A 24,011-nucleotide genomic window follows, 5' to 3' on the forward strand; every position below is an offset into this window, starting at 1 on the left:
AGCTTGTATTTTGTTTTGAACTCTTCATTTGTGATTATCAATTTTGCAACGTTAAACTGTCCAGCAGACTGACATTTACTGATTATGTTGACCTGTTTTGTAAGTTGCTTTGGATAAAAGCGTCTGCTAAGCAAACAAATAAAGTACGTCTTGCCAGGCTTGAAGTCGAACCCAGGACTGTGTGACAGTAGCAATAATCACTGAGATACTATACTGCACATTATATATATATATATATATATATATATATATATATATATATATATATATATATATAGTGTATATATATTGTTTAGTGCTTCCTTCTATGGTTGCAGGGATCATACACTTTATAAATTGTGATTGGTGCACTGTTTAACTGAGTAGCTTCATTTTAAAATTATTTCCCCTGAGCGCTTTCAGCACGCACTATTCCAAAGGATCATGTTTAAAACTCGCGAATGTGCCATTTTCGTGAGCACTACGTGGTGCAGTGATGCAATCTTGAACAGATTTTCCAACAGACAGCACGGGACACATACCATAAATATCTAAAGTTGGCTGCACAACGTAGTGCACATCATACTGGTCTGGATTTATCTGGTGTTCTCCGATGTCACATGCCCCTGACTGTACTGTACTTCTGTTCTAGCATAACACAAAAAAAAGTTGTTTTAAGTACTTAGTAAAAGATAAGAGAACCCGTAGAAAGTGTTCTTACATACAGTACAAATGACGAGAACCTCGACCGACCAGTTCTGTACGGAATTCCCACGCGAGCTTCACTTTGGAGTTGTGAGCGCGCGGGCTCAGTCGGCGCTTGCCTACGGGCATGTTTTCCTAACTAGAATTTTATGTTGGAGATGAATGTGACCTCTCAACCTTCTTTTAACGACAAGAAATTACAACTATGTGTAAAATGACATCCTCTTAAAAATAAAACTATGAAAGAAATGAAGACGTAACGTACAGCGCTGAACGAGCGCTGGGCACTGGCGAGTAAACCAGCAAAAGGAGTAAATTACCAACACAGCGAATGACACCGTCAGAAAAAGGCGTTTTTAATTTGTTTTATCAGTATTTGCGGGTGCTAAGAATCAATGCAATTTCTATGCAGTACGAAATAAGCAGGCGTAAAGACGCTCGCCGGGAATGATGCACCTTTTTCAGTTTTTAATCATAGCACATAAATCCTTTTTTTCTGGCATTATCTGCGTACATAAACAGTAGCAGCGCGGTTCAAAGTATTCCGTTTTAATTTGGAAAACAGTACGATGAAGGCATCACTAGCGTTTATTAATACCGATAAAGGTCTCCGCTCGTAGTCCAAACTACGTGCGCATCGACGTCAATTTTTTTTTATTGATTTATTTTTTGGTTCATGTGCTGTGATTCTCTTTCCTGCTAGAGTTGAGAGCGTGGCGCTGACAAGGCACTATGACGTCTCACCTTGTAGGCTAGCCGCTTAACGATTCAAAGGTTCCGCACTTGCCAGGACTTTAGAGCAAAGCCATCACCGCCACGCCTCTGCTATGGCGTCATTAGCCCTATAACAGAAGGGGGCGGGGCCGGAGGAGGGAGCTGGGGACAGTGGAGCTGTTCCCCTGCCTACTTTTAATAGCTTTGTCATGTGATGGCAAGCAGTTGTAAGACAGGTGCCTTCAGTTCATTCTCACTAAGGGGGCAGTTCCCTGAGTGAGAGCTTCCAGTGAAAGAGAGGGGGAGAGAGAGAGAGAGTGTGTGTGTGTGTATGTATGTATGTATGTGTGTGTGTGAGTGAGTGAGAGAGAGAGAGAGAGAGTGTGGGGGGATTTTTTTTCTTTTTTTCGTGCGCCGTCATTCACTGGCTGGATGGCGTGGGACAGGTGCTGCAACCAGGAGTCTTCGTGGAGTGACATAGAGGTGAGCTGCTGTAAAAAAAACGAGTGCTCTGTGAACTGCTGTAGGGGTCGGAACGTTTTCAGGAAGATGGACCATGGAGATCCTCACAGACTGGGTACAGAATACATTTTTGTTTATTTTCTGTCTTCTCAAGAGGGAACTAAGAACATAAAAATGGAATAACAATCATAATTACAATAATGAATGAGTGAACACTTTTTTTGGTTTGGTTCTTAAGATGAGTTAAGGAGATCCCTGGTGCCGGCATACTATATACCGGTCTGCAGCATTGCATGCGCCGCTTCTATTTTACTACTGCTTGCGCTAACTCTTGTAACCCGAGCCTGAGAGACGGAGCTCCAGTCCCGTATCATGCACTTGGAAAATATGTTCACACGCCTTTGATGATCTTTCCGCTGAGACGTGATGTGCGCACCCGAGGACTGTGCGACGGCCCTGGATGACAAGTCTTTGCCAGTGAAGTCCTGGCATTGTGCCAGTTTTATATGAAGCTATGGAACTTTCGTCTTAAGTGTAGCTACACTTTGACTTACAGAATAAGCACAAAAAGGCATATCTGACGCGGGTACCCTGAAGCTACTAAATCTTGTGCGATCGTGACTGTCACCCAGAGGTGCATCACCGGCACCCCGGAGAACTCGCTAGCGGGGAGAAGCCGGTGTGTCTGTAAGGGGTACCGGCAGCTAAGAGCCTCCAGTCCGTGCATGCTGAAGCAGTGCCGCGCCTGCTTCAGCCGTGCCCCTCGCGGGAGCTGGCTGCTTAATTTCTAATCCCGAGACTTTGAGCGATGCATCAGCCGTGTTTGCCCGCTGTAACAGTAAAGGGATGAACAAATGCATCGCGTTCTGCGTGCTTAATGCGGGAGTACCATGAGTATGTAAAGCAAGGGGCAGTTTAAAAATAGATTCCCATACATCATTTCCACAGCTTTTGCCTGGGACATTGCATTCAGGAAAGCGTGTAGATGTCTTAATGGTTGGGAGTCTGTAATCATGGACTCTTGTAACCATTGGATCAGCGGTTAATAAATAAATGAAATGAATGACGCTTGTGCACATTTATATGTACGTGCATGTTACTTACACAAGATGTAAACTGTAAGTGTACCCGTATCCATTTATATGTAGTATAGGGCTTTATCTATTAGTAAAAAATTGTCATATATGTACTGTAAATATGCATATTTACATATATTACACAGTATATATTTATGGTAAATATAATGCTAGTTTGTGATTATATACTATACTTGAGTATTTGCTATTTCTAATTGTTAAAAAAAGCACTGAATTGTGTATCAGTTGTAAATAATGGAACATCCCTCTTTTTACTGTTAGATATACATTATATAGATGAATGGTTCCACACATAGGCTAGATGGACTGGTGATGCTGATTATCTCACTGTCACACAGAGTGAGGATTATTGTAGCTGTTCCTGGACAAGGAATACCTTCTACATTTTCAGGGCATTTACATTCCATTTTATCAGCCATTCTTTGACCCTTGGACCCTCGCCTATCCACTGCGTGGCAATGAGATTTATGTGCTTTTATATGGAGAAATCATACTGCCTAACAATGTTTTGTAGTAGTACCAGAATATTTGCACTCTGCCAGTCTTGAGTGCTTTTCTGAAGCAAAGATTTTCACGACTGGTTGCCTAATCACAACCTGTAGGTCCTTAAGGGTTTGCCTAATGCTTCAAAAGGATTATTTCTTTTATTTTTTACTGTCTATTACATATTGTGCTGTTTTTATTATTTGCACCACTTATTTTGTGGCTTTTACATTGTCTTTGTTTTTTAATCATTTCTTTGGTGTTTAATGCAACTTAGGTGAACATCTTAATGACTGTTTACAATCTTCTAGGTATCTGGTTTAATGTTTATTGCTTACTTAAGGTGCACAGTCAGTTCATAAATCACAGTTTAAATGGGAGGGGGGGGGTGTTTAGCTGTGAAGCTCCTGCTTACAGTACCTTTTAAAATTAAACTTATTCTTTATGCCCTTCGTATTTCTGTCTTCCAGTGTTGCTGCTCAACTTTGTTCTCTCTTAAAATTTTTTCTTGTTGTCTGTGTTTTAAAGAGTAAGTGCTTTATTACGAAGACTGTAACCCAATAATGGTGATGTGATACCTCATTTCCTCTTGGCAAGTTGTGTGCCATGCTGTGAAACTTAATTTCTTATTCCACGTGTCATCATTGTTTTTGACTTCTTTTCCTTTTGGATAGCTAGTGGAAGGTACAACCAGCAAGAATTACTCATTCCTGAAATGTAATGGCACACAGTTGCAAACAGAACAGTTCTGGCAGACAGATTATGAAGTTTTCTAGACAAACAACACATAAGTAACATCTTACTGGTTTATTTCTCTCACCCGAATGGGCAAAATATTTTAAGTTGTCACACTAGTATCCTTAACATCTTTTAGGAAGATCCAGTAGAATTCTCAACTAAATTGTGGAACTGATGTCTAATGAATTTCATATGCCTCTTTATTGTTGTGTTGTTTTTTTCTTTATTCAGATAGGCAGTGCAGCATTTTCTTCAAAAGTCAGGCTTTATATATCACTCTTTGCAAGTGCATCCAGTAATAAACTTTTTAGTAATCAGTTTGCTGGTAGTGCCATTGTCAGAGCAAAGATAAACACCTACTTATTGTTACAATGGCAGTCTCAAGGGAAGCAGTGACCCAGTGTAGAGAAATATCTTTTCCTTCTGCGTGATAAACATTCTTTATGGGAAAAAAAGAAAGAAAATGAGCTTGTGCCAGTCTTCAGTGATAGCTTGAGAATAGTAACTGCACTGGCAGTATAGAAAATCCTGCTGATTTGATGTAAGGCCACCACAGAGAAACTCCCTGTGCCAGCATGTAAAGAATGATCAGATAGAGGAATAGTAGGTTATTAGCATTTAAAGAGAACGGTCACTTTTAATAGAAGGTTCACATGAAAACAGGTGAGCAGTTAGTCGGGCCTTTGTCTGCCATCAGCTTTTTGTTTTATTATCAGACTTAATGTGGAGATACGAGTCTTTAACTGGGTTAAGTGATCATTAACATAACATCAGTACACTTTCCTAATCCCTTTCAGGGTCTTGGAGGCCAGAACCTATTCATGCAGCATCAGGTGCAAGGCAGGAACTGACCCTAGACTCATAGACACGGCCAAACACACTCACACTTGGCCAATTTAGAGTCACCAGTTAAACTTTTCCTGTTTTTATTTTGCCTCGGAGAAATAATTAGAGACTTGGGCACCATACTACCCTTAAGGAATTTACATTATCCTCATTAAGGAGGGAGATTAGTCTTTAGTGTTGAGATGAGTGTTCAATATTTTCAGTTACGTGATGTAGGATTCCGCTTTCTCTGGTTTTGAACTGTCAAAGTTGCTTTCATTTATATTTTGTCCTGTTCACTTTTTGTCTTCAAATATCAACTTTTAAAACTAAGTTATGGAAGATTTCTGTCATGAAATCCTAATGATGATTTACATCATTGGTTTGTCTGGAGGTAGTTACACAATGCTGTAACTGGGTGGATGGGGCTCATAATAGATTTAGTTTAATCTTTCTAGGATAGGAGGCATGACGTTCATCAAATATGTATGTGTTTTTCTCACCTTTTTGGGGGAGTAGTGCCCATCTTGTTGTCTTTCTTTCATTTGGTCAGTATACATATTTGGGTTGTTTTGGTGAATGTTATATGTATTCTGTCATGAAAAAAATGTTTTGGGTACAGGGGTAGGTGGATTTTTCAGCTGGGGGTGGTATGACATTAGGTTAACATTAAAAAAGGGCTCTTTGAGTTTTTTAACATGCTTTTACTCTAGGTGAACTGGAGTTGCCTACAATATTAAGATCTTAGGAATAGTGTTCTTCTACACAGTTTGTCTTAAAGTATGCATTCAGGTTTTTTACTGTTCATTTTGATTGATTTATTTAGGAGAAGACACATTTCCTTCATAAAGTTATATTTTGTGACATGCAAATTGTTTAGGATACATGCAGGTTCATTTCTGTTAGTCATACCTGTTTATCCATTTTCAGAACCCATGTAGTCTATTCTAATACAGGATTGTATGCCTAAACTAGCCACAAATGGAATGCCAATCCAGTACTGTGCAAGCTCTTTCTCTCATAGGCCAATTTAAATTAAGTTGTCATCCTTATCAGCAAGTCTCTGACAGGGAACTGGAGTGTCCAGAAAAAAACTGACATGGACATAGGAAAACGGAAAAAAAAAATGTCTTCACAGGAAGGGTTAACACCCAGTTCCATGAACCCGTGAGAGATGGGTGCTAATGTCTATGCTACTGTGGTGTTTATTAATAAATGCCCACATGCTCATAATAGGCCTCATGTTAGGTTTTACAATTACAGGTTAAAAGTTTAACAGTTAGGGCCAGTTTGAACAATGCAGCTTCACAGCAACGCTTTGGTTTTCTCATTGGAGATAGCAAGCTAATTACAGTTTACTGTAATCCAGTTCAATGGAATACCTTTTAACTAAATGTAGTACTCGCAGGACCTGTCAGCGCTGAATGGACTCCTGCTTTGTACTGTAAACTTTAATGCTTGTGCAAGTTGACACTTGTAGAATTTATAAATTTCAGATACGCACTTGGATAGGGCCACAAGATTGTATCGTGAGTTTAGTGGAACAGCTGTTAGATGGTCTTCCTTGAATTCAAGCAATTGAAACTGAAATGATAGAGCACACAGTTTAATAGTTATCAATCTGACATTAAATGAAAGGCTAACTATAAATTGAATACCAAGACTCTGTACATCTAAAAGTATCCTAAAGGTAGCATCAGTTTTGTGGAAAATCTTATGGAAAACAGAGTCCCATCTGGATAGTGTGATCCATATTAGAAAGAAATTAGCATTGCCTGCCTGCAGAGCATTATTCAGATTATTTGGAAGCAGATGAGACAATGAAGGACACTAATTTGGTAACCAGTGGTTTTAGAGGGAAATTGTCATGCTGTTGAAGATTATGGCAATAGTTCAACTTTAAAATGGAGGAACGTTTATTTAGTTTGTGTTTATATTATCGTGTAGATTTAACCCAAATCTTCCAAGTTCTATGAAATATAAATATCAGTCTTTATTCACTACTTATTTATGCTGTAACTCAAATTTTAATCTTCATGTGTCTAATGGAGTGTGTTTTTCTATGTATTTCTTTTACTTTAGTGTGCTGCTCTGGTTGGTGAAGACCAGCCACTTTGCTCCGATCTCCCCGAGCTTGACCTCTCTGAACTGGATGTCAGTGACCTGGATGCAGACAGCTTCCTGGGTGGACTCAAATGGTACAGTGACCAATCAGAAATCATTTCCAGTCAGTATGGCAATGAGTCTTCAAATTTGTTTGAGGTAAGTATGCCATTTCTTGAAAGAGAAAGCTAAATAGCACAGGCAAGTTGTTATACGCCTTATCTATAGGCTGAAGTCTTTGTTATTCAAGTCCCTGGAGAGAGTGTGTCTATGAGGGAGATAATGTAAAGATAAAACAAACCTTTAACCCTTTGCAGTTACTACATCTCCAATGGCTCATATAATTACAAGTAATTGAATAGCATAAAGGAGATTTCTTAGAACAGCAGTGGCTCAAGTATCAGATTAAGCAAACTCCTTCCCAGTGATATTGTGAAATATTGTCCCAAATGCCTGAGTAAAACTTTAAACCTTTTTTACACTGCATTGCACATTTTGGAAACAAAGTCCAGACAGAGAGGCAGTCACCAGATGGGTCATCCAGTCTGTATAAAAAAGGATACACAGAAATAGGGCAGAGTTCAATAATCTAGCAAGCAGAGGCTGAGTTTTTTGATTGTCACTGAAACACAGAACATATAGTTTTAAAATAAATCTGTCTAGAAAGGGTGCATAAAAATACAAAACCTGCTGTTGATTTCAAATATATTGTTATTGTTTATTTTTTTCACTGTGCTTTGAAATACAGTCAAACTGTGACACCAAGTAGCTATATTAAGAAGGAAGCATTAGTCTGATCATGTAACTGAAAAAAAAATTTCTGTACAGTCTTACTTGAATTCAAGTTCAAGAGTGAGTTTTCTTTTATTTTGTTTGTTCTTTTGTTTTCTTTCCTTTGATGTGAACAAATGGGAACCATATTCCACACATATTGCACACATTTCCACAACCCATGGCAGTATTTAGAAACTGTTTAAATTAACGCTGTCTCTTTCTGGAGAAGTCTATGGCTCTTCTGAAGCTTGGTAAAAATCCTGCCCATTACATGCAGTTAAAGCAGTATAACAGTTATGGTCAGACAATGTAAACTGTTGACACAAGTGCTTTACTGGCAGTATGAAGAAATATTCAATTTTATTTTTAATCAATATGGTACCTTTCATTTAGGACATCGCACCAAATCACCTGACAGTAGAATGGCTATAAAGATGCTCATTTTGACAAATATTTAGGGTCACACAATAAGAGAGTGGGTGGGGGGGGTTGAACCAGCAGCCTCATGAAATCTGTTTCCGCTACATGGAAATCACATCGAACTCCCCTTAAGAAAAGAAAGCCAGCAGTATGTAAGTTGTTTTTAATTTAATGAAAAACTAGTACTAACAAATGCAAAATCTTTCCTTATATATATATATTAAACATCTTCTTGTTTACAGTAACTATAAAATTGTATTAATAATGCAGTAAATAGATTAAGTATATTATTTTATCAAAAATTGTATATCCTCGCTAGTAATACCAGTAAGTGTAAGTGCAAGTTTGGATACAATATAGAGATGTTCCTAAAATCACCTTTTCTGGCTAGATGGGAGGAAGGTGGTGGGTTTCCAAGTTTAGCTAGATTTGGCCACTACAAATTATTCATTCAAAATATACACCCTGGCAGATTAATGAATTACTAGAGCTTGCGTAAAATGATTTGGTTTGACTTTTCAACGGGCAGAAATGTTTTCTTAGCATTCCTCATGACTAATGTTAATGAGTTCCCAGGGAACCATTATTTCCACCAGCCCTCCTCTATCCTTTAATTCTCAGTGCTTTTTTCCCCTTAGTAAATGGTTTGATCAAACCTGTAGTAAGTTCAAGAAGACAGAATTGGGAAAAGGTGAAAAAATACAGCAATATATTTTGATGGCTTGATGTCTGATGCCCTTCCGTGCCACTTCAGCATGATTTATCACCCTGACCATTTCACTAAAATAGAATTTAGATGGTCTTACATGAAGTCAAATATATTTTGTCCATGCTGAACTAAACTAAAAACTGAAGCTTCAGGGTTCTTATGCAATATTTGGGTATACTAAAAGATGATGTAGTATTAAAAAGGTTTTTTTTTCTAATCTGAGTTGTCTGGCATTATTGATTTTAATATTCTAGTCATTAAAGGAATGGAAACATTTTAAGGTTTGCCCCTTTGGAGCAGCAGTTGTCTTATTTTTAGTAAGGAGGCTGTTGCTATTTTGGTTCACATTCTGGGCATGAAGTGGTGATCAAGAGGGGTCTATTACTCATTATTTAGAGACTAATCTACCCTTTAATGAACATTCTTTGTAAATTCCAAGCAAATAATGACATCAGTTCTGTTATCAAGTAATGTTTTATAGATTTTTTTCCTCACTGCCTCATTTGTTCATTTCTGACTTCAAAATTGTATATAGCCCCTATTGGGACTTTGCCCATTGGAGGTTTCCTTTCTCCCTAACCCATACACAATGGCTTTGTCTTCTGAATTCAATATGGCTCAGCCCATTCCATGATGTATTCAGTTGTGCCTCCTGTACTGTATAAGTAGATGCTGGTTTTAAAAGAAAAAAAATGTTTTAATAAACATGTATAGGTGTTGCCCAGTGCTGCCTGGATAACTGCAGGTCCCATGAATCTGAAGTGGATTAAGCAGATTCATTAGTGAATGGATAATTGATTCAACAAACTGGTTAAGGCTATGGTTGTCTTGTAGGAGGTGATCCATTAATTACGCACTCCTAAACATTTTCTTTGAACTTTGTTTTGTGTGTTAATTATATTTAATTATTGTCTGTCTGTTGGTTACCACTTCTTGGCCATGGGATATAGATACAAACTTTGACTTTCTTATAGATGTACTTGAAGCTTATCGCAAAATTTCAGTGAAAATACTAAAAACCATGCTATTTATTTTTTTGACAAAGCACAGCTGGATGGATGCCTCTACTTCCTTCCATTTTTTTAGATTTTCTACTCTTTTTTTAATATTTTGCACCATTTTTTGAGTTTACTCTGTGGCCAACTCCTTTTGAGTTCAATTTACACCTGAATCTGAACCCAGTGCATTTCTGCCTCACCAGCTTAAGCCAGTGCTCACCTATAAACTGGGGTAGCTAAAAGACCCAGAGGGCCTAATTAAACAGTGGCCCAACCTGTTTAAGTTACTATGCAGGTTTTCTCACTTAGTCCAGTTCATGTGATGCATATTAAGTGCGGCTACTAAACCAGTCCTGACTGGAGCCGCTGCAGTCATCAGGCTGTCACCTGGTAGGGGTGCCCACATTATTGCAGGGCTTAATTACTTTTAATGTGTACAGAGAAGGTAGATACATTCATAGCCCAGCCATACAGGGTTCAACTGGTCTTGCATGCCTTGTACTTGTCCATCATTTCTCAGAAGTTCATAATAGACCTGTTCATTTGTGCTATAATCTTTACATTCACTTGCTGTCAGACTACATTTTAAATGTTTTACTGTAGTTGTTAAAAGGAAATGATTGTTTATGATGAGTTACCCATGCTAATTTCTAGCAGCTTGTTTAACCACCCCTTTTTTATTCTACCTTTAAATAGTCACAATAAGCATTTACGTCTCATTTGCTACTGGTTTGTGGTATTCAATGTAGGCATATACACTATGTATGTGTAGGGGTTTAAAAACAGAAAAAGAAATATCAAGAGCACACAATGCCAGTTTACTGTGCGAGGATTTCCTTCTTGAATCTGAATAAGCATTGAATTGAAGGTGCACCTAATCTAATGAAGGCACTGTATATCCTAGTGCCTGCTATAAAACAGAGAGCTTGTTGATGGTCTAGCTACAGTATTTTTTTTTGCTTTCACTTAAATATAACATACGCTTCACACATACACAAGGTAATATCAGATGATGAGCCAATATTTAAAAGTCCACTTGGAAAGTGAAGAAAAATTGAATGAGACTAGTTTTGCTACTGGATAATTATGGTCATTTTTAAAAATGGTAGTGGCAGTTAAAGACCGGGCTGCAGCGTTCACAGTACATAACCTTTTAAAGGCAGACAACTTAAGGGTATAGGTCATGATGCTGTGTATTTTTTGGGATGCATGTTTTGAAGCTATTAGAAGAGTACAGGAGTGCACACACATTTCTACTTACTGAATGTTGGCAGTTGGTTTGATTTTTTTTTCTCTCATGTAACTGACATTCCCTTTGATAAAACTTTGAGAAAAAAGGAGTAGATACAGCATGTGGAATGGAATAAGTTTGGCAGTAGTTTTTGATAATTCTCTAGTGCTGGTTATTTTTAGGTTATGGGTAATCTGTAGTAAGAGCCTTTCAGGGATGTGTCTCTTTAACCAGGCCTAAAATGTTAAGCCAATAAGCTGTCTGATCATTTCCTTCCTGTTGCCAGCCAAGCACAGCACAATTTTGCTGTGTTATTTGTTGATCGCCTATGGATGCAATCATTCTATGGGTGAGTCACAGATATACTCATTCCAAAATCCTAAACCTATTAATTGACTGAAATGAGCTGAAATGAAACTAAACATCATATCCACCCATTTTCTCAGAAGAATATATACTGTACATTTTGTACTTTTCCTTATACAACACACTACTTATAATATGTACAGTATATGTAGGTCAGTTTTCATCGGAGCATGTATGTTGTATTTTTTTATTATATATATTTTTTCTTTCTCTCTTACAACTTTCCTATCTATATGGCACTTGCTTTAGAATTAATGGTATCTGCACAGTACAGTAGATTGTTTTGTCTCCTGGGCATGCTCAGGGAGAGGGATGCAGAGATTTTTTAGCAGGCAGGACACAGCAGCGAAAGGAGCATTTTAGAGAGGATTTGGCTGAGTTTGCATTGGTAGGACCCTGAAGGACATGTCTTGCATCACTGATGCTGTTTCTAGACCTGGTCATCAAGGGAATGCATGTTCAGCCCTTATTACTGAACACTGTGAAATGAGTGCCATTGTTTTAAATTCCACCGTGAAGGATGCCTCCTTCTTAGTTACTCAGACCTTTTGTCATTCTGAGTCCTCAGTGGCTATTTCTGCCTGTTGTTCTTAACTTGGGTAAGACAGAGAAAAGAAATACTTGTATACCATCTTACAGCACTTGCGTATTATGTCTTCCCTTTCTGCAATTCAAGCCTGTAATTTACTACCCTTTTCTTTTTAAAGTTTCATTTCCATATAGGTGTTCAATTCAGGTGTCACATACACACACATGCACACATGTTTTTATATTTAACGTAGCAGTGTAAAATGGGTGTCCCAGAGAACTAAGTTAGAAAGTGAATGAAAATATGCTGGTAATCCTTTTACAATGTCAAATCTCTGAGAAGTCTAACTATACAATTCAGAGCAAAAAAAAAAGTCAAGGTAAGAGGTAATGCGTTTATTTAGTAATCAGCAAATAGCTTTTATGTAGTTGGTAAGTGCTGAGGATTGAACGCTGATAAGATCATTTGCTTTCAGGTGTTTTCTCCATATTGTGCTTGGCATTGAGTGTAAATTGAATAGAGTGACCTTTTGATACAGAATGAAATTGACTGCATTTCCAAAGATTCTGTGGTTTCAATTACCATAAATTTTTGATATTGGGTCTATAACCTGCACATTGGATTCTGCATAACAATATCTTATCATTTTGTTTCAGTTGGCATAGTTAGGATGGTGATATCTTGTTTTTGTTATGTTTACATGCATGTGTTATTTTTAATTTATTTTTGTATCTAGAATTATTATAATTGGCAAAAGGTAGTACGATAATACAGTGAGTAACATTGCTGCCTCAAAGGAACCAGTGTTTGAATCCTGAGCTGGTCAATGCTGGTGTGGAGTTTGCATATTGTTTCTGTGTTCTTGCGGGTTTTCTCAAGATGCTCGATTTCATTCCCTGTTCGAGGGTGACTGGTGTCTATCAGTTGGCCCAATATTAATTTGTGCTTAACTGTGCACTGAGGTGTACTTGCGTCCCATCCTGGATTTACTTCTTTTGGCCAGAAATAAGCAGATGGAGAAATTGATTAATTGAACCGTTTCAACTAACATTCTCAACTTTTTGGGTCCAATCTTTTCTATAGTGTTTGTCTGTATAGATTTAAAGTAGTCATATTTGCCTAATTCTTTGCTTTTTAATATGTGTTACTAATTACAGTAGTCAACGAATTACAGGCTTTTATTTTATAGTGTTTAAGACTTAAGTTATTTGCCAAAAGACAGGTTATATGCTTTTATTTTTGTTTGTTTAAACATTTTAGAACTTAAAGCAAAATGTAAGACAAATGCATTTTTGGTGCCTTTATTATAGCTACAGAAAATTTTCACATAATGATAAACTCTTTAGACACTCTGTAAATGTTCTGAGTTTAGTTTCTTTCACTGTACTTATATTGCTAATTAATTTTATATAGTATCTGTTATGACAAACTCCTTAACTAAATAATTTATGTTTTACATATATCCATCACTGGAGCTGAACCAACTTAAATAACTTGCTCAGGATCACAAAATGTACCAGTGAAGGGATTGATTTTGCTTTATAGTCAGATTCTTTAATCATTAACCCAGACTAGCTGCATCAAGAAGTTATATTTATTTCCTGTCAATTAATGATGCACAAGGGATTCTCCATGTATTCATATCAGAAGGCAGCAGCAGTACAGCATACCATATTCATAATAAAGCCTCTGTTGTTCAGTTAATTAATTTCCTTTAAAAAAAAAAAAAAAAAAAGCAAAAAACAAAACTCAATATTCTTTGCAAAAACTACCTATTCATCCAACCATCCTTTTTTGGACTTGATTAATCTAATTTAGGGTTTCAGGGAGCATGAAAGCCTAAGTGATATTCTTTCCTTCCATCCATTACCAAATCACCTTAATACAATTCAGGGACAGAAAGGCTTAATAATACTGCAAAAAAACAACTATTGAATAAATAACGTTTTCATTACTATATACTATGAAGGACCAAGCGGGTTATTTAGCACTAAATTAAATGTGGCTGTTAATATTGCGTAGCCAAGTTTGACATGTTAGGTGGGATTGTATCTTTAATTGTAATCAAATGTTCAGAATTATGTTTTGTTTAGTGCGTACCTGACATACTTTACATTATCCTTTCACTTAAGGTTTGTTATTTCATCTTCATTATGAAACTAAACTATCTGCACAGATTTGAGATACTTTTAATCAAATACATTTTATAAAGCATGTGCTGGTATAGAATTTTATTCTGAGGTTGCTGTCAGGGTTCAGAAAATATTTGTGTATAAATAAATGTGTTTAATTATTAGCCACTTTAATGAAAAAAGCTAATTCCTTGTTTGTATGTAATCTGCTTCTTTATCTTGTTGCAATACTGTTTTTTTTTTATTTTGGGTTTTTTTAAATTTTTTTATTTAGTTGATAAGTTACTCAAGTATGCCATCTTGAAATCTGTTCTGGCAAAAACATTTCCAGATGCCATCTTCTTAAAATTCATGAAGTGTCTTTTCATTTTTTTTATGTAGTTATAGCATCAAGGATTTTCATGCTTTGTTATTTAATTGTGTAAAGTGCAATTTGCCAATCCCATCCTCACTTTGATTATTCTAAATGAAAGTCAACTTAACATCATAATAAGACTTCCCATATTCATGTCCTGGATGACCATAATTCTGCAGAGCTTGAATTTGTCTTTGACATTTATTCTACTGCTCTCGCTACCATATGTTGCACCTGTGTGACCAAGCAATGTGTCAGCAAGACTAACATATTTTGTTACGAGTGACTTTGATTTATTTCCTCGGAAACCTGGGGCTGCAGTAATAATAGAAAATGACATTATTTGTTTATCAAATCTAATGTGTTTTCTCTGTAGAGTTCAGATGTTGAGACACACACAAACCTAATTCAGATGGCTGTGTGATTAGGAACTTTGCCCACTCAGTTAACCTGATTCGAAAGAATGCTTTTGAAATCTGAAAAACTAAACAGCTCAATTAAACTGTCAAGGCAGGGATTTAACCCAAGCCGTGCTTGAAGTTGGCATGTGGTGAATTTTGTACTGGAGTGCTTTAGATTAGGATGTCTGAAAGCTTCAGTGATAATTTTTTCCTGGAAAATATTTCCTCAGGTGGCAGGGGGATACAACTGGATAGATACCATTGCCTGCCTAGTGTTACTTTTAGTCCATTGCCTCTCTCTTTCTTGTGTAGTCTTGACAACATGTCGATGACTCTAACTTTATCCTTGTGGCCACCTTGCAGAGAACTGTAGTTCTTTCTAGAATTGCTACTGGGTTGGGCTTGAGATTTTCGATCTTTTAAAGTAGCCTGGATGGAGTAGTAAAATGAACAAAAGCGTGGATGGTTATATCCTATACAGAGTAAACCGTTTACCTTTGGGCTTATTGCATAGCATCAAACCAGCAGGTTCATGGTACATGTAAATGTGAGGAGCTGAGGACTTAAATACAAGTCAAGAGCCAATTTATTATAGCACCTTTCAAAATATCTCCATCCAAAAGCACTTTTGTAGTTTTTAACAGAATATTGAGGGCTTCAAAGTATGTTTTGAAACACAATTTTTGAAATTCTAATAATTAACTGTAGACCTGTTTGAACATATCTCATGGGATAACTAATCAAATTCGCTATATACCTCATTTTACATAAACTTTCACAACATTAATATACCTGTCATATATACTTTTCTTGTATCCATCAGAATCAATGGTATGCCTCTTTTCATTTCTTCTGTATCCTTGTTATCCCTCCCAAAACTTTTTTCACATCTCCACATGGCAACTTTAAAGCATTCAAAGAGGTGGGAAACTATTGGAGTGAGATTTGGGCTGAAGGGTTGATAGCAACCCAAGTTTCAGACTTTTGTGTAGTCTTTCGTTGTCATGTTAATGGTGAATTTCAACAATAATTTCTTGAAGTCAAACTCACTTTAAAGACCTCTTTTTAACTTTTTATGATTCTAAATGTTCGAATGTGTCTTAGCAGTTTGTCCACATGACATAAAAATCAAACCATTTTCACCCCATAAAAACAGTAGCCATGACGTTTCCTCCTTCAGGCATCACATTCAACAAGGAGATGCTACAAGATGCAACTGCATTGACTGTCTTTTAGTCTTTGGTTCAAAGTGATGGATCTGTGTTTCATTCCTGGTGATATGTGGCAAAAAGCCTTCTCTCTAACCTTTGTAACAGGAGAGCAAATCTGAGCACATAACTATGTCAAGGATAGTTTGCATTTATGGAATCAAACATATATGCTCTTTTGCATAATAAACAAACAGGACATTTCAGGTCATCTAAGTTGCAGACATTTCCTATTAATTTTGACTGAAATATAGAAGAGCCACTATTTTTTTTTTTTTTTTTGCAACCCTCATAGATATTTCTCAAACTTTTGCACAGGAAGGTTAAATGACTTACTCAGGGTGACTCGGTGATTCTGCAGTAAGTGTTAGACTTGAATAACCATCCAGATTCCAAAGTTTAGTTGCTATGTGCAATCTTAACATGTTATAACAATGGATATGTCTATATAGCAGTCTTTAAAGGCAAAACTATCTTCCAGCCTGATGTTGACATCTGTACTGTTGATGATGAACGATTCAGGTGACAGCAGCATTTAGTCCTCACTGTCACGAGGATGGTTTTAATGGCTAATTAAAACATTTTAAGAAAAACACCACCAACAGTGACCCTGTGAAATTGAGTTAGGTTAATATATTGTGATGAAAAGTAATTAGTCTTTCAATGTTAAGATCTTTTTAATTTTGTCAGGTTCATTAATGAGGAGCAGTGTTCAGAGCGAAGTAGTGTTCTCTGAAGAAGCTTTGTTTGCGATCGATAAAGCATACTTTACTTCTAGAATCTACACGTTTGACCGTTCCCCTTTCCACTTTCAGCATTTTTTATTAGCTGGCATTGCAATTACAAAAATTGGCCCTGGCAACTCTTTATTTTCCAAAAATGAAAAACCTTGACTTTAAAAATGTGTTTTATATTTAATGAAAATTTAAGTAGACAATTGGAATCTATCTCATTGTGTAAATGTGTGTGTTTTTTTCCTTTTCTTTTTCAAAGGTTCAAAAAGCACATTTATGCATTAGAAATCATTTAATATTAAGAATATAAAGAAACACTATGGCTTTAATATTTATAGGAGTCCTGCTCTGAGATTATGAGTGTGCTTGCTGCCTCTTTGCCATTTCCGAATAAGAGGGACCTGCTGTTTAATGCCTTAATACCCTCCAGCAATTTGACCTGCAGAACATTTTACCACTGTTGCAGTTTGATTGATCAGGGTTTGTGTGAATCTTTTAGCTTTGAGGAGCCACAGGATAAAAACGATTTTCTCTTTTTTTAGCATCCTAAATGTTTGAGCTTTATTTACTAAGTATCCATTAGTGACAGACCTTTCCAAATCTGTCTCTCCCTGTAATGCAAAATAAACATTCATTCAGACCCCTTTTTCCTGTCAGGGTCTATGCCAGCAAAGCTGGGCTCAGGACCGGAACCAACCTTAGATGGGATCTCAAGCTATAACATGGCACACTCACACACATACACGGCCCAACATTCTAATATAATGAGCCAATGTAGCGTTATCCTAATGCGCACATCTTCGGAATATAAGAAAGACTCTAACAAAAAAGACACAGGAAGAGTCAGGTCTCTGAAGTTGAGAAGATGCAGTGCTGCCCCCACTGTGCCACTGGTCTGCTCATATACAGTACATATGTACGTATGTCCTAATTTATTTATATTATGTAGGCATGTTTTTTTGCATGCTTTATTTTGTCATAACCCCTTTATTTATCTTTAGAGGAGTAATTTAAAATAAATATATCCATTTAAATTTTAAGATTTATGTATAATGCTGTTTGTGGAGATACCCTCTGCATTTTGGTCTTTGTAAAAGAGATGTCTTGGGGGAGGTATTATTTTAGTCCAGTAAGCTCCATACTTAATCTGTGAGTGACAGACCCATCTCACGCAGATCATAAAAGTAAATAAAGTGACTTTAGCCTGCTGTGTATTTAAAAAAAAAATTTCTAAGCCAATTTCTTTCTCTCTCTCTCTCTCTCTTTCTCTTTCTCCCTCTCTCTCTCTGTCTGTTTTATTTTTTGTGGACTATTCAGAAGCTAGATGAGGAAAATGAGGCCAATTTGCTGGCAGTTCTTACTGAAACCCTGGACAATATCCCGGTGGATGAAGATGGACTGCCTTCATTCGATGCGCTGGCAGATGGGGACGTGACCAGTGCCAGCAATCTTAGCCGCCCATCAACACCCGATGGCTCCTCTCCAGTCCCAGAGGCAGAAGAGCCGTCTCTAGTAAGAATCCTTCCACTGTTTATAAAGAATTGGGTGACCTCACGACTGCAGCCTTCCAGGGTATGAGTAGTGAAAATAAGATTTGGAATTTTCTCAAAGGGCTTTCCACTGAAGAAGATTTTTCTTTTTTTTACTATAACCAGAATCAATAAAGGACAGCTTCTGTATTGGATTTGGATGATAGTATTTTTACATTCTGCATTTTCTTTTTTCCTTCTGTTCAAATTGGTATAATTTAGGGAAGTTCATTAACCACAGCAGCATATATGTAGTAAAAATAGAACACACCATTTAACTAATGACCATAATGTTACTGCAACTTCTTTTTTTACCTCATTCTATTTGTAAATTGACTGGAGTTTTTAAGAATGCCATCTTAGTAAATCTGTAGCCATTACTGTTTCTTTTGCCAGGGCACAGGTGTATTTCTTGAAGAAGGTGTCTTTAATGATTCTTTAAAATGCTGCACTAGCACATTGCATCAGCAAATCGCTTTTGTTTTGTCTTTGCAGTCTGAACCTGGGTTCCTTAATTGCCAATCAGAAATGTAGAGTTTCTAATTGATAAAGTAAAGGAAAAACAATATGGCCATCTGTTTTTACTGGTTTACAAAGACAAAACAAATGTGTAAAGCAGCATGTTCCACTGAAAACCTGCATTGTTTTGAACCATTGTTTTTTTGTCTTTTATCTTTGTTTTCTTTTCCTTTTTGTAGTTGAAGAAGCTTCTGCTGGCACCTGCCAACTCGCAGCTTAGTTATAATCAATACACAGGTGGCAATGCGCAGACTAATCCTAGGATGAGGCCAGCCCCTGCTGTTGTCAAGGTAGCCACCTAATCTTTTCTGTTAAAGACTACCATATAACCAAATTATTTGCATTCTTTTGTCCTATCGAACTTGGAAGATAAGAACGTCTTTCTGCTATGATTTAGTTGTGATCTTAGCACAATAGCTTGTTCTGTGTTTCCAAGGGAAACATCTGGATTATGCTTTAATTAATGGGTCGTCAGCTACAGTTATTCTTTGGGCAAGACATTTGTCAAGTACAATGTCTTTTAGTGTTTTGTAACTGAGCTAACATGTATGCTGTATTTTCGGGCTTGTGTAGTTAATGTGCTTTTTTTGAGGTGAGTCGAACTATCAGTCACCTATGAACTCATGTATAAGCCAAAATGTCTTGTGTTTTAGACATTTCATTCATTTTGGGTTCTCAGGATTTTTTTTTTGGTCTTGTCATATAAGTACAGTAAGATTGTTAGATCAGCTGTCAACATTTTACAGTATGTAGTGGCTGCTAGTGTCTAAAGGTGTCAGGGGCAATGGAGGAGCTTGATATCATGACAGAAAAAAAATTGTATTATTTGAATAAAGGTGCCCCACGTTGTCAGGATGGCTCCAGCACCACATGAACCTTCATTAAATTTACAGGCTCAAGAATGGATGTATGGGTAGTCCATTGCACTTGTAAACCTTGTCAAGCAAAACGTTTTAGACTTCTTACATTTGTAGCAACCAAAAAAAAAGATTTTGGTTAAAAAAAAATAACCAATATAAATTCCTGATCCTGGAACTTTTGAGTACTGGGTGCAAGATGTAGCAGGCTTTAATGACTATGCAGTGCCAATTTTTGAGAATTTTGCATATTTGAAACTGGGCCCAGTCAGGTAGACAGTTAACCAGTACACGGCAATGACATACACCTTATTCAGGTAAAATCTGAGTTACCAGTGGAACAGCAGAATTTGAAGCATCCTGCTTTGGTAAAGTTTTATCAGGCAGTAGTGATTAAAATGCACTTTCAAAAATGAGCAGAGGCATAAAGAATGCAAGTGTAATAAACAATATAACACTAAATATTCCATAGGCATCACCGATGCTATCTGGACAGACCAAAGCTCTGAAAATAGATTTCACTGGATAATGTTCATCTGAGCGATTACTTGACAGTTTCTGCCCTTAGTTACAGTAACAGCACCTTGGGGGAAAAAAGTAGCTGTCCTGTTAGTGACCTTAGATAAGGTTAATAAAAAGGTTGACTTTGAAAATGGATATTATTTAGAAGTTAAACATAACATCTGCAGTTTGGAATCATTTCAGTTTCCAGCCAAAGCAAAATGGAGAGTCTGAAACTTAAAAGAGGCTATTTGCCAGACTTACTTCAAAAAGACTCATTCAGTTGTTGAATACAAGAAATTTACCAATACACTTAAAACACAATCACCCTGATGCTTTGCACCATTGATGCCCTCTGCTTCTTCATCATCAGCCTCACATACCTTAGGTTTTTAAAATGTTTGATTAAACTTGTTGTATGATTTATTTTTATAAACCGCTAAGACTTGTAGCTTTTTACAGTATTTATTTGATATTTATAGGATACATTTTGCAGTGAAGTCTTTGTTTAAATTAAAAAAGCACACAATTTTTACAGGCAGAAAAGTATTGTATACTTCTGTATATTTTATACTGTACTGTTGCTAGTGTGGCAATGCAATATTTAAATAAAAAATACACTGCTTGCTTTGCATAAATTATGAAATCACACAATTTTAAATGTAAAACATTTACTTTAATGATAAAACCAACCCAAACTCTATATATACCCCAAACATCGCAACTACCAACCTATCCCAAACAACAGTGGTATAACCATTTACTGTCTTTTTGTTTTTTTTTCTTGTTGGTTATTTAAAAAGATAAACATTCTTTGGTCACACCTCTTTAAACTATTGGTTTTATTTTGTTTAGCACCTTTTATGTATTTCTCATTTCTTGTTATATACAGTATTTTGAATGAAGTTGGGCAGAGGCGTGCACAATAAAAATGAAAAACATGCCTTTAAAAACAAATTGTCAACAATTGGATATAATTTGAGTTATCTTTCTTGTTTGTGTGTGTGTGTGTGTGTGTGTGTGTGCATCCCCTATACAGGCTGAAAGCATTTGGAACAGCAAACCAAGGGTCACCTGCCAGCAGCAGCCGAAGCCACAGAGACGTCCATGCTCTGAGTTACTCAAATACCTAACTTCTAGCACTGAGCCTACAGAGACCAAACCCAGGGAACTGAAAAGCAACAGCAAGGACAAAAACGGCACAGCCTACACTTTGGCCTCTTCTTCCTCCTCCTCCTCCACTTCCTCTTCCTTCAAAAAGAAGTCACAGCTGCCACCTCAGCAGCCACCGCATCACCAGCCAGGTGAGAGTATGGCTGGTGGCAGTTCTTGTGCTGGTCCTGGGAAGTGGAAGTTTTGCATTCGGGGGGCTGGCTTCAAGGGGAAATCTGAACCAAAACCACCTGCTCATATCCTTGCAGCCCATAGAAACAGCCATGGCATATCTCACCTCAGCAGCGGACAAGGACCACCCACTGAAGAAAGCAAGGGCACAGGGCAGCAGCCTGTCCTGGATGCCGATGTCCTGGCTGCAGCTAGATTTATTAGGTACATGCATTCTTATTCTGTCTCAATTAGAGAGAAACATTCATTAGATAGAAGCAAGCAGTCTGACAGCAGATATGATCAGCATTACTCTACAGCACTTAGGCATTCAACATGTTTTGATAGTGAAACAAAATCCAAGCGCAATGCTGAGCAATTGCCAAATACTGTCAGGAGCCAGTTTAAGCATTCCTTGCTTGGTGAGCTTTTGGCATCTGAGAAAAAAAGAGTTTGTCAGGAACACCCAAATATTTCTTCTGTGAGATTTGTTAACAGAAGAGGAGAAAAGGGCCAAGAGTCATCAAATAAGCAATCCCATGACATACATGAAAAAGACATACCCCGGTGGACAATAAAAAATAATAAGAAAAACACTGTACTAGACAGTCAACAAGGCAGTGAAGATACCAAGAAATCTGGATGCCCTAAGCACCAATTCACTGCCACAGAGCAAGGTTTACCCCACCAAGAAACTTTACTCTGGAAATCTTGCTCAGTATGGCAGGATGTTGAGGCACACAATGCACTAGATAGCCATGAGCTTCTTTGGGAGGCTTCCGGACAGGCCTGCTGTGACAATGGTGGTAGTGGTGATGATGATGAAAATAATGTTGATGAAGGGGATCTCCAAGGCAGCCTTGTGCTGCCTGATGAGTTCTTAAGGGAAACCCCTAACTCCCTCAACCCCAATGCCATTATTTCACTAGAAGACCTCCCACACTACTTCAAACAGGAAAACCAGCAATGCAGGCTTTCAAACAGCAAGTACTTCGACGATGAGGTCCACACACAGTTAGGTAATCAAATCTGTTGCTTTTTTTTTTTGCCTTCTTCTTGTTCTTTTCTGCTTTTGGCTTTACTTGCTTATTCTAAAGAAATTATGTTAACACTTTACTAACATAAGTGGATAAGCAAATAGGATGACACTCTTTTTGCCAGACATTTCAGGAGCTCACAGGGTTTAAGAAAATATTACACAGAACAGGTTCAAACCTCAGAGTACTTAAGGTTTATTGCTACGTTGATTTTTTAGAATATTCTGCAAGTAAATGTTAGAAATAACCAGTTTTCCTGTTAAGATTTTATCCTGGAAGATTCTTTTTGTTGTAACAGAAGCACTTCTTTGTCCAGACTGCAGGTCATGTAACAGAAAAGCATTCCTCAGAAGTAGTTACACATACAATCATACCCTCCAGCAAACGCACAAGCTTCCCTCTGTCTCTTCTTACACCTGCTTCTGTTCTTTGCATGCAAAGCTACGTTGGAATGGTTTACATTGAAAATCATAAAGCATTTTTGCACAGTTTTCTGTCTTTTTTTCTGTTTGTTTTTTTTAGGTATAATTGGACTCAACAGTCTGATTATAACTGCATGTGTCATTACATCATCATGCCTCATAGATGGAAAAGAAGTTTATGGAGTCCATTTACTCCAGATCATTAAAGAAAACTTTAGAAAGTGCTGCTACCGTTTATATGTTCTAACAACTAGCAAAATAAATTAATTTTGCTAAAGAGGAAACTTGGCTTGTTTTCATTTAGTTGAGAAGATGAACTCTTGTGAGCCTATTGTTCTGTAGGTAAATAATTATCCATACTCCTTTGTATTCTACAGCCAAACCAACCACCTTGCCTCTTCCTTTGACCCCAGAGTCTCCAAAGTAAGTGATAGAGTTTTCAACATTTTTTTTTATTAATTAAATATGAGGCAATTTTTTTTTCTCACATTTCCATATTTTATTTTATATTCAACAAACAGAAATTAATACATTGTGGTGGAAGGAAAAAATAAAGTAAAATCATTTTGCTTTATTTCAGTGACCACAAAGGATCTCCATTTGAGAGTAAAACCATTGAACGTACATTGAGTGTTGAGCTTTCTGGAACAGCAGGTAAGGGAAGTGAATCAAATGTATTTTTTATTGCACATTGATGCACACATTTAATGGAGCTTATGGGCTCAGTGGATTTAATTTGATACCTTGAAACGGCAACATTAGACAAAGTCAAAGTAAATACAAGCATAAATATTTATAGCAGACATCGGCACTGTCTGATTTCCCTGCTGCATAAGAGATGCTATCCTTTGTCTATGGAG

The 24,011-nt window shown here is 37.1% G+C and overlaps 1 protein-coding gene across 6 annotated transcripts in view; it reads left to right on the forward strand.

The window, feature by feature from the left end:
- Positions 1–24,011, forward strand: part of ppargc1a (peroxisome proliferator-activated receptor gamma, coactivator 1 alpha) — a 1,156,878-nt gene that overhangs the window by 1,082,647 nt on the left and 50,220 nt on the right. For 2 of the 6 annotated variants that reach the window (XM_051927770.1, XM_051927769.1), the window contains exons 2-8: positions 7,086–7,265; positions 18,281–18,475; positions 19,191–19,301; positions 21,409–21,673; positions 22,622–22,711; positions 23,529–23,574; positions 23,732–23,805. In XM_051927770.1, the coding sequence (XP_051783730.1) occupies positions 7,086–7,265; positions 18,281–18,475; positions 19,191–19,301; positions 21,409–21,673; positions 22,622–22,711; positions 23,529–23,574; positions 23,732–23,805 (961 nt within the window). Of the gene's footprint in view, positions 1–1,602; positions 1,976–7,085; positions 7,266–18,280; positions 18,476–19,190; positions 19,302–21,408; positions 21,674–22,621; positions 22,712–23,528; positions 23,575–23,731; positions 23,806–24,011 lie in introns of those variants that run through there. The other 4 variants (XM_028801754.2, XM_028801753.2, XM_028801755.2 and 1 more) reach the window with 4 other exon arrangements.

The sequence above is a fragment of the Erpetoichthys calabaricus genome, chromosome 5 (genome assembly GCF_900747795.2).
Source record: "Erpetoichthys calabaricus chromosome 5, fErpCal1.3, whole genome shotgun sequence".
In the NCBI taxonomy this organism is placed as follows: domain Eukaryota; kingdom Metazoa; phylum Chordata; class Cladistia; order Polypteriformes; family Polypteridae; genus Erpetoichthys; species Erpetoichthys calabaricus.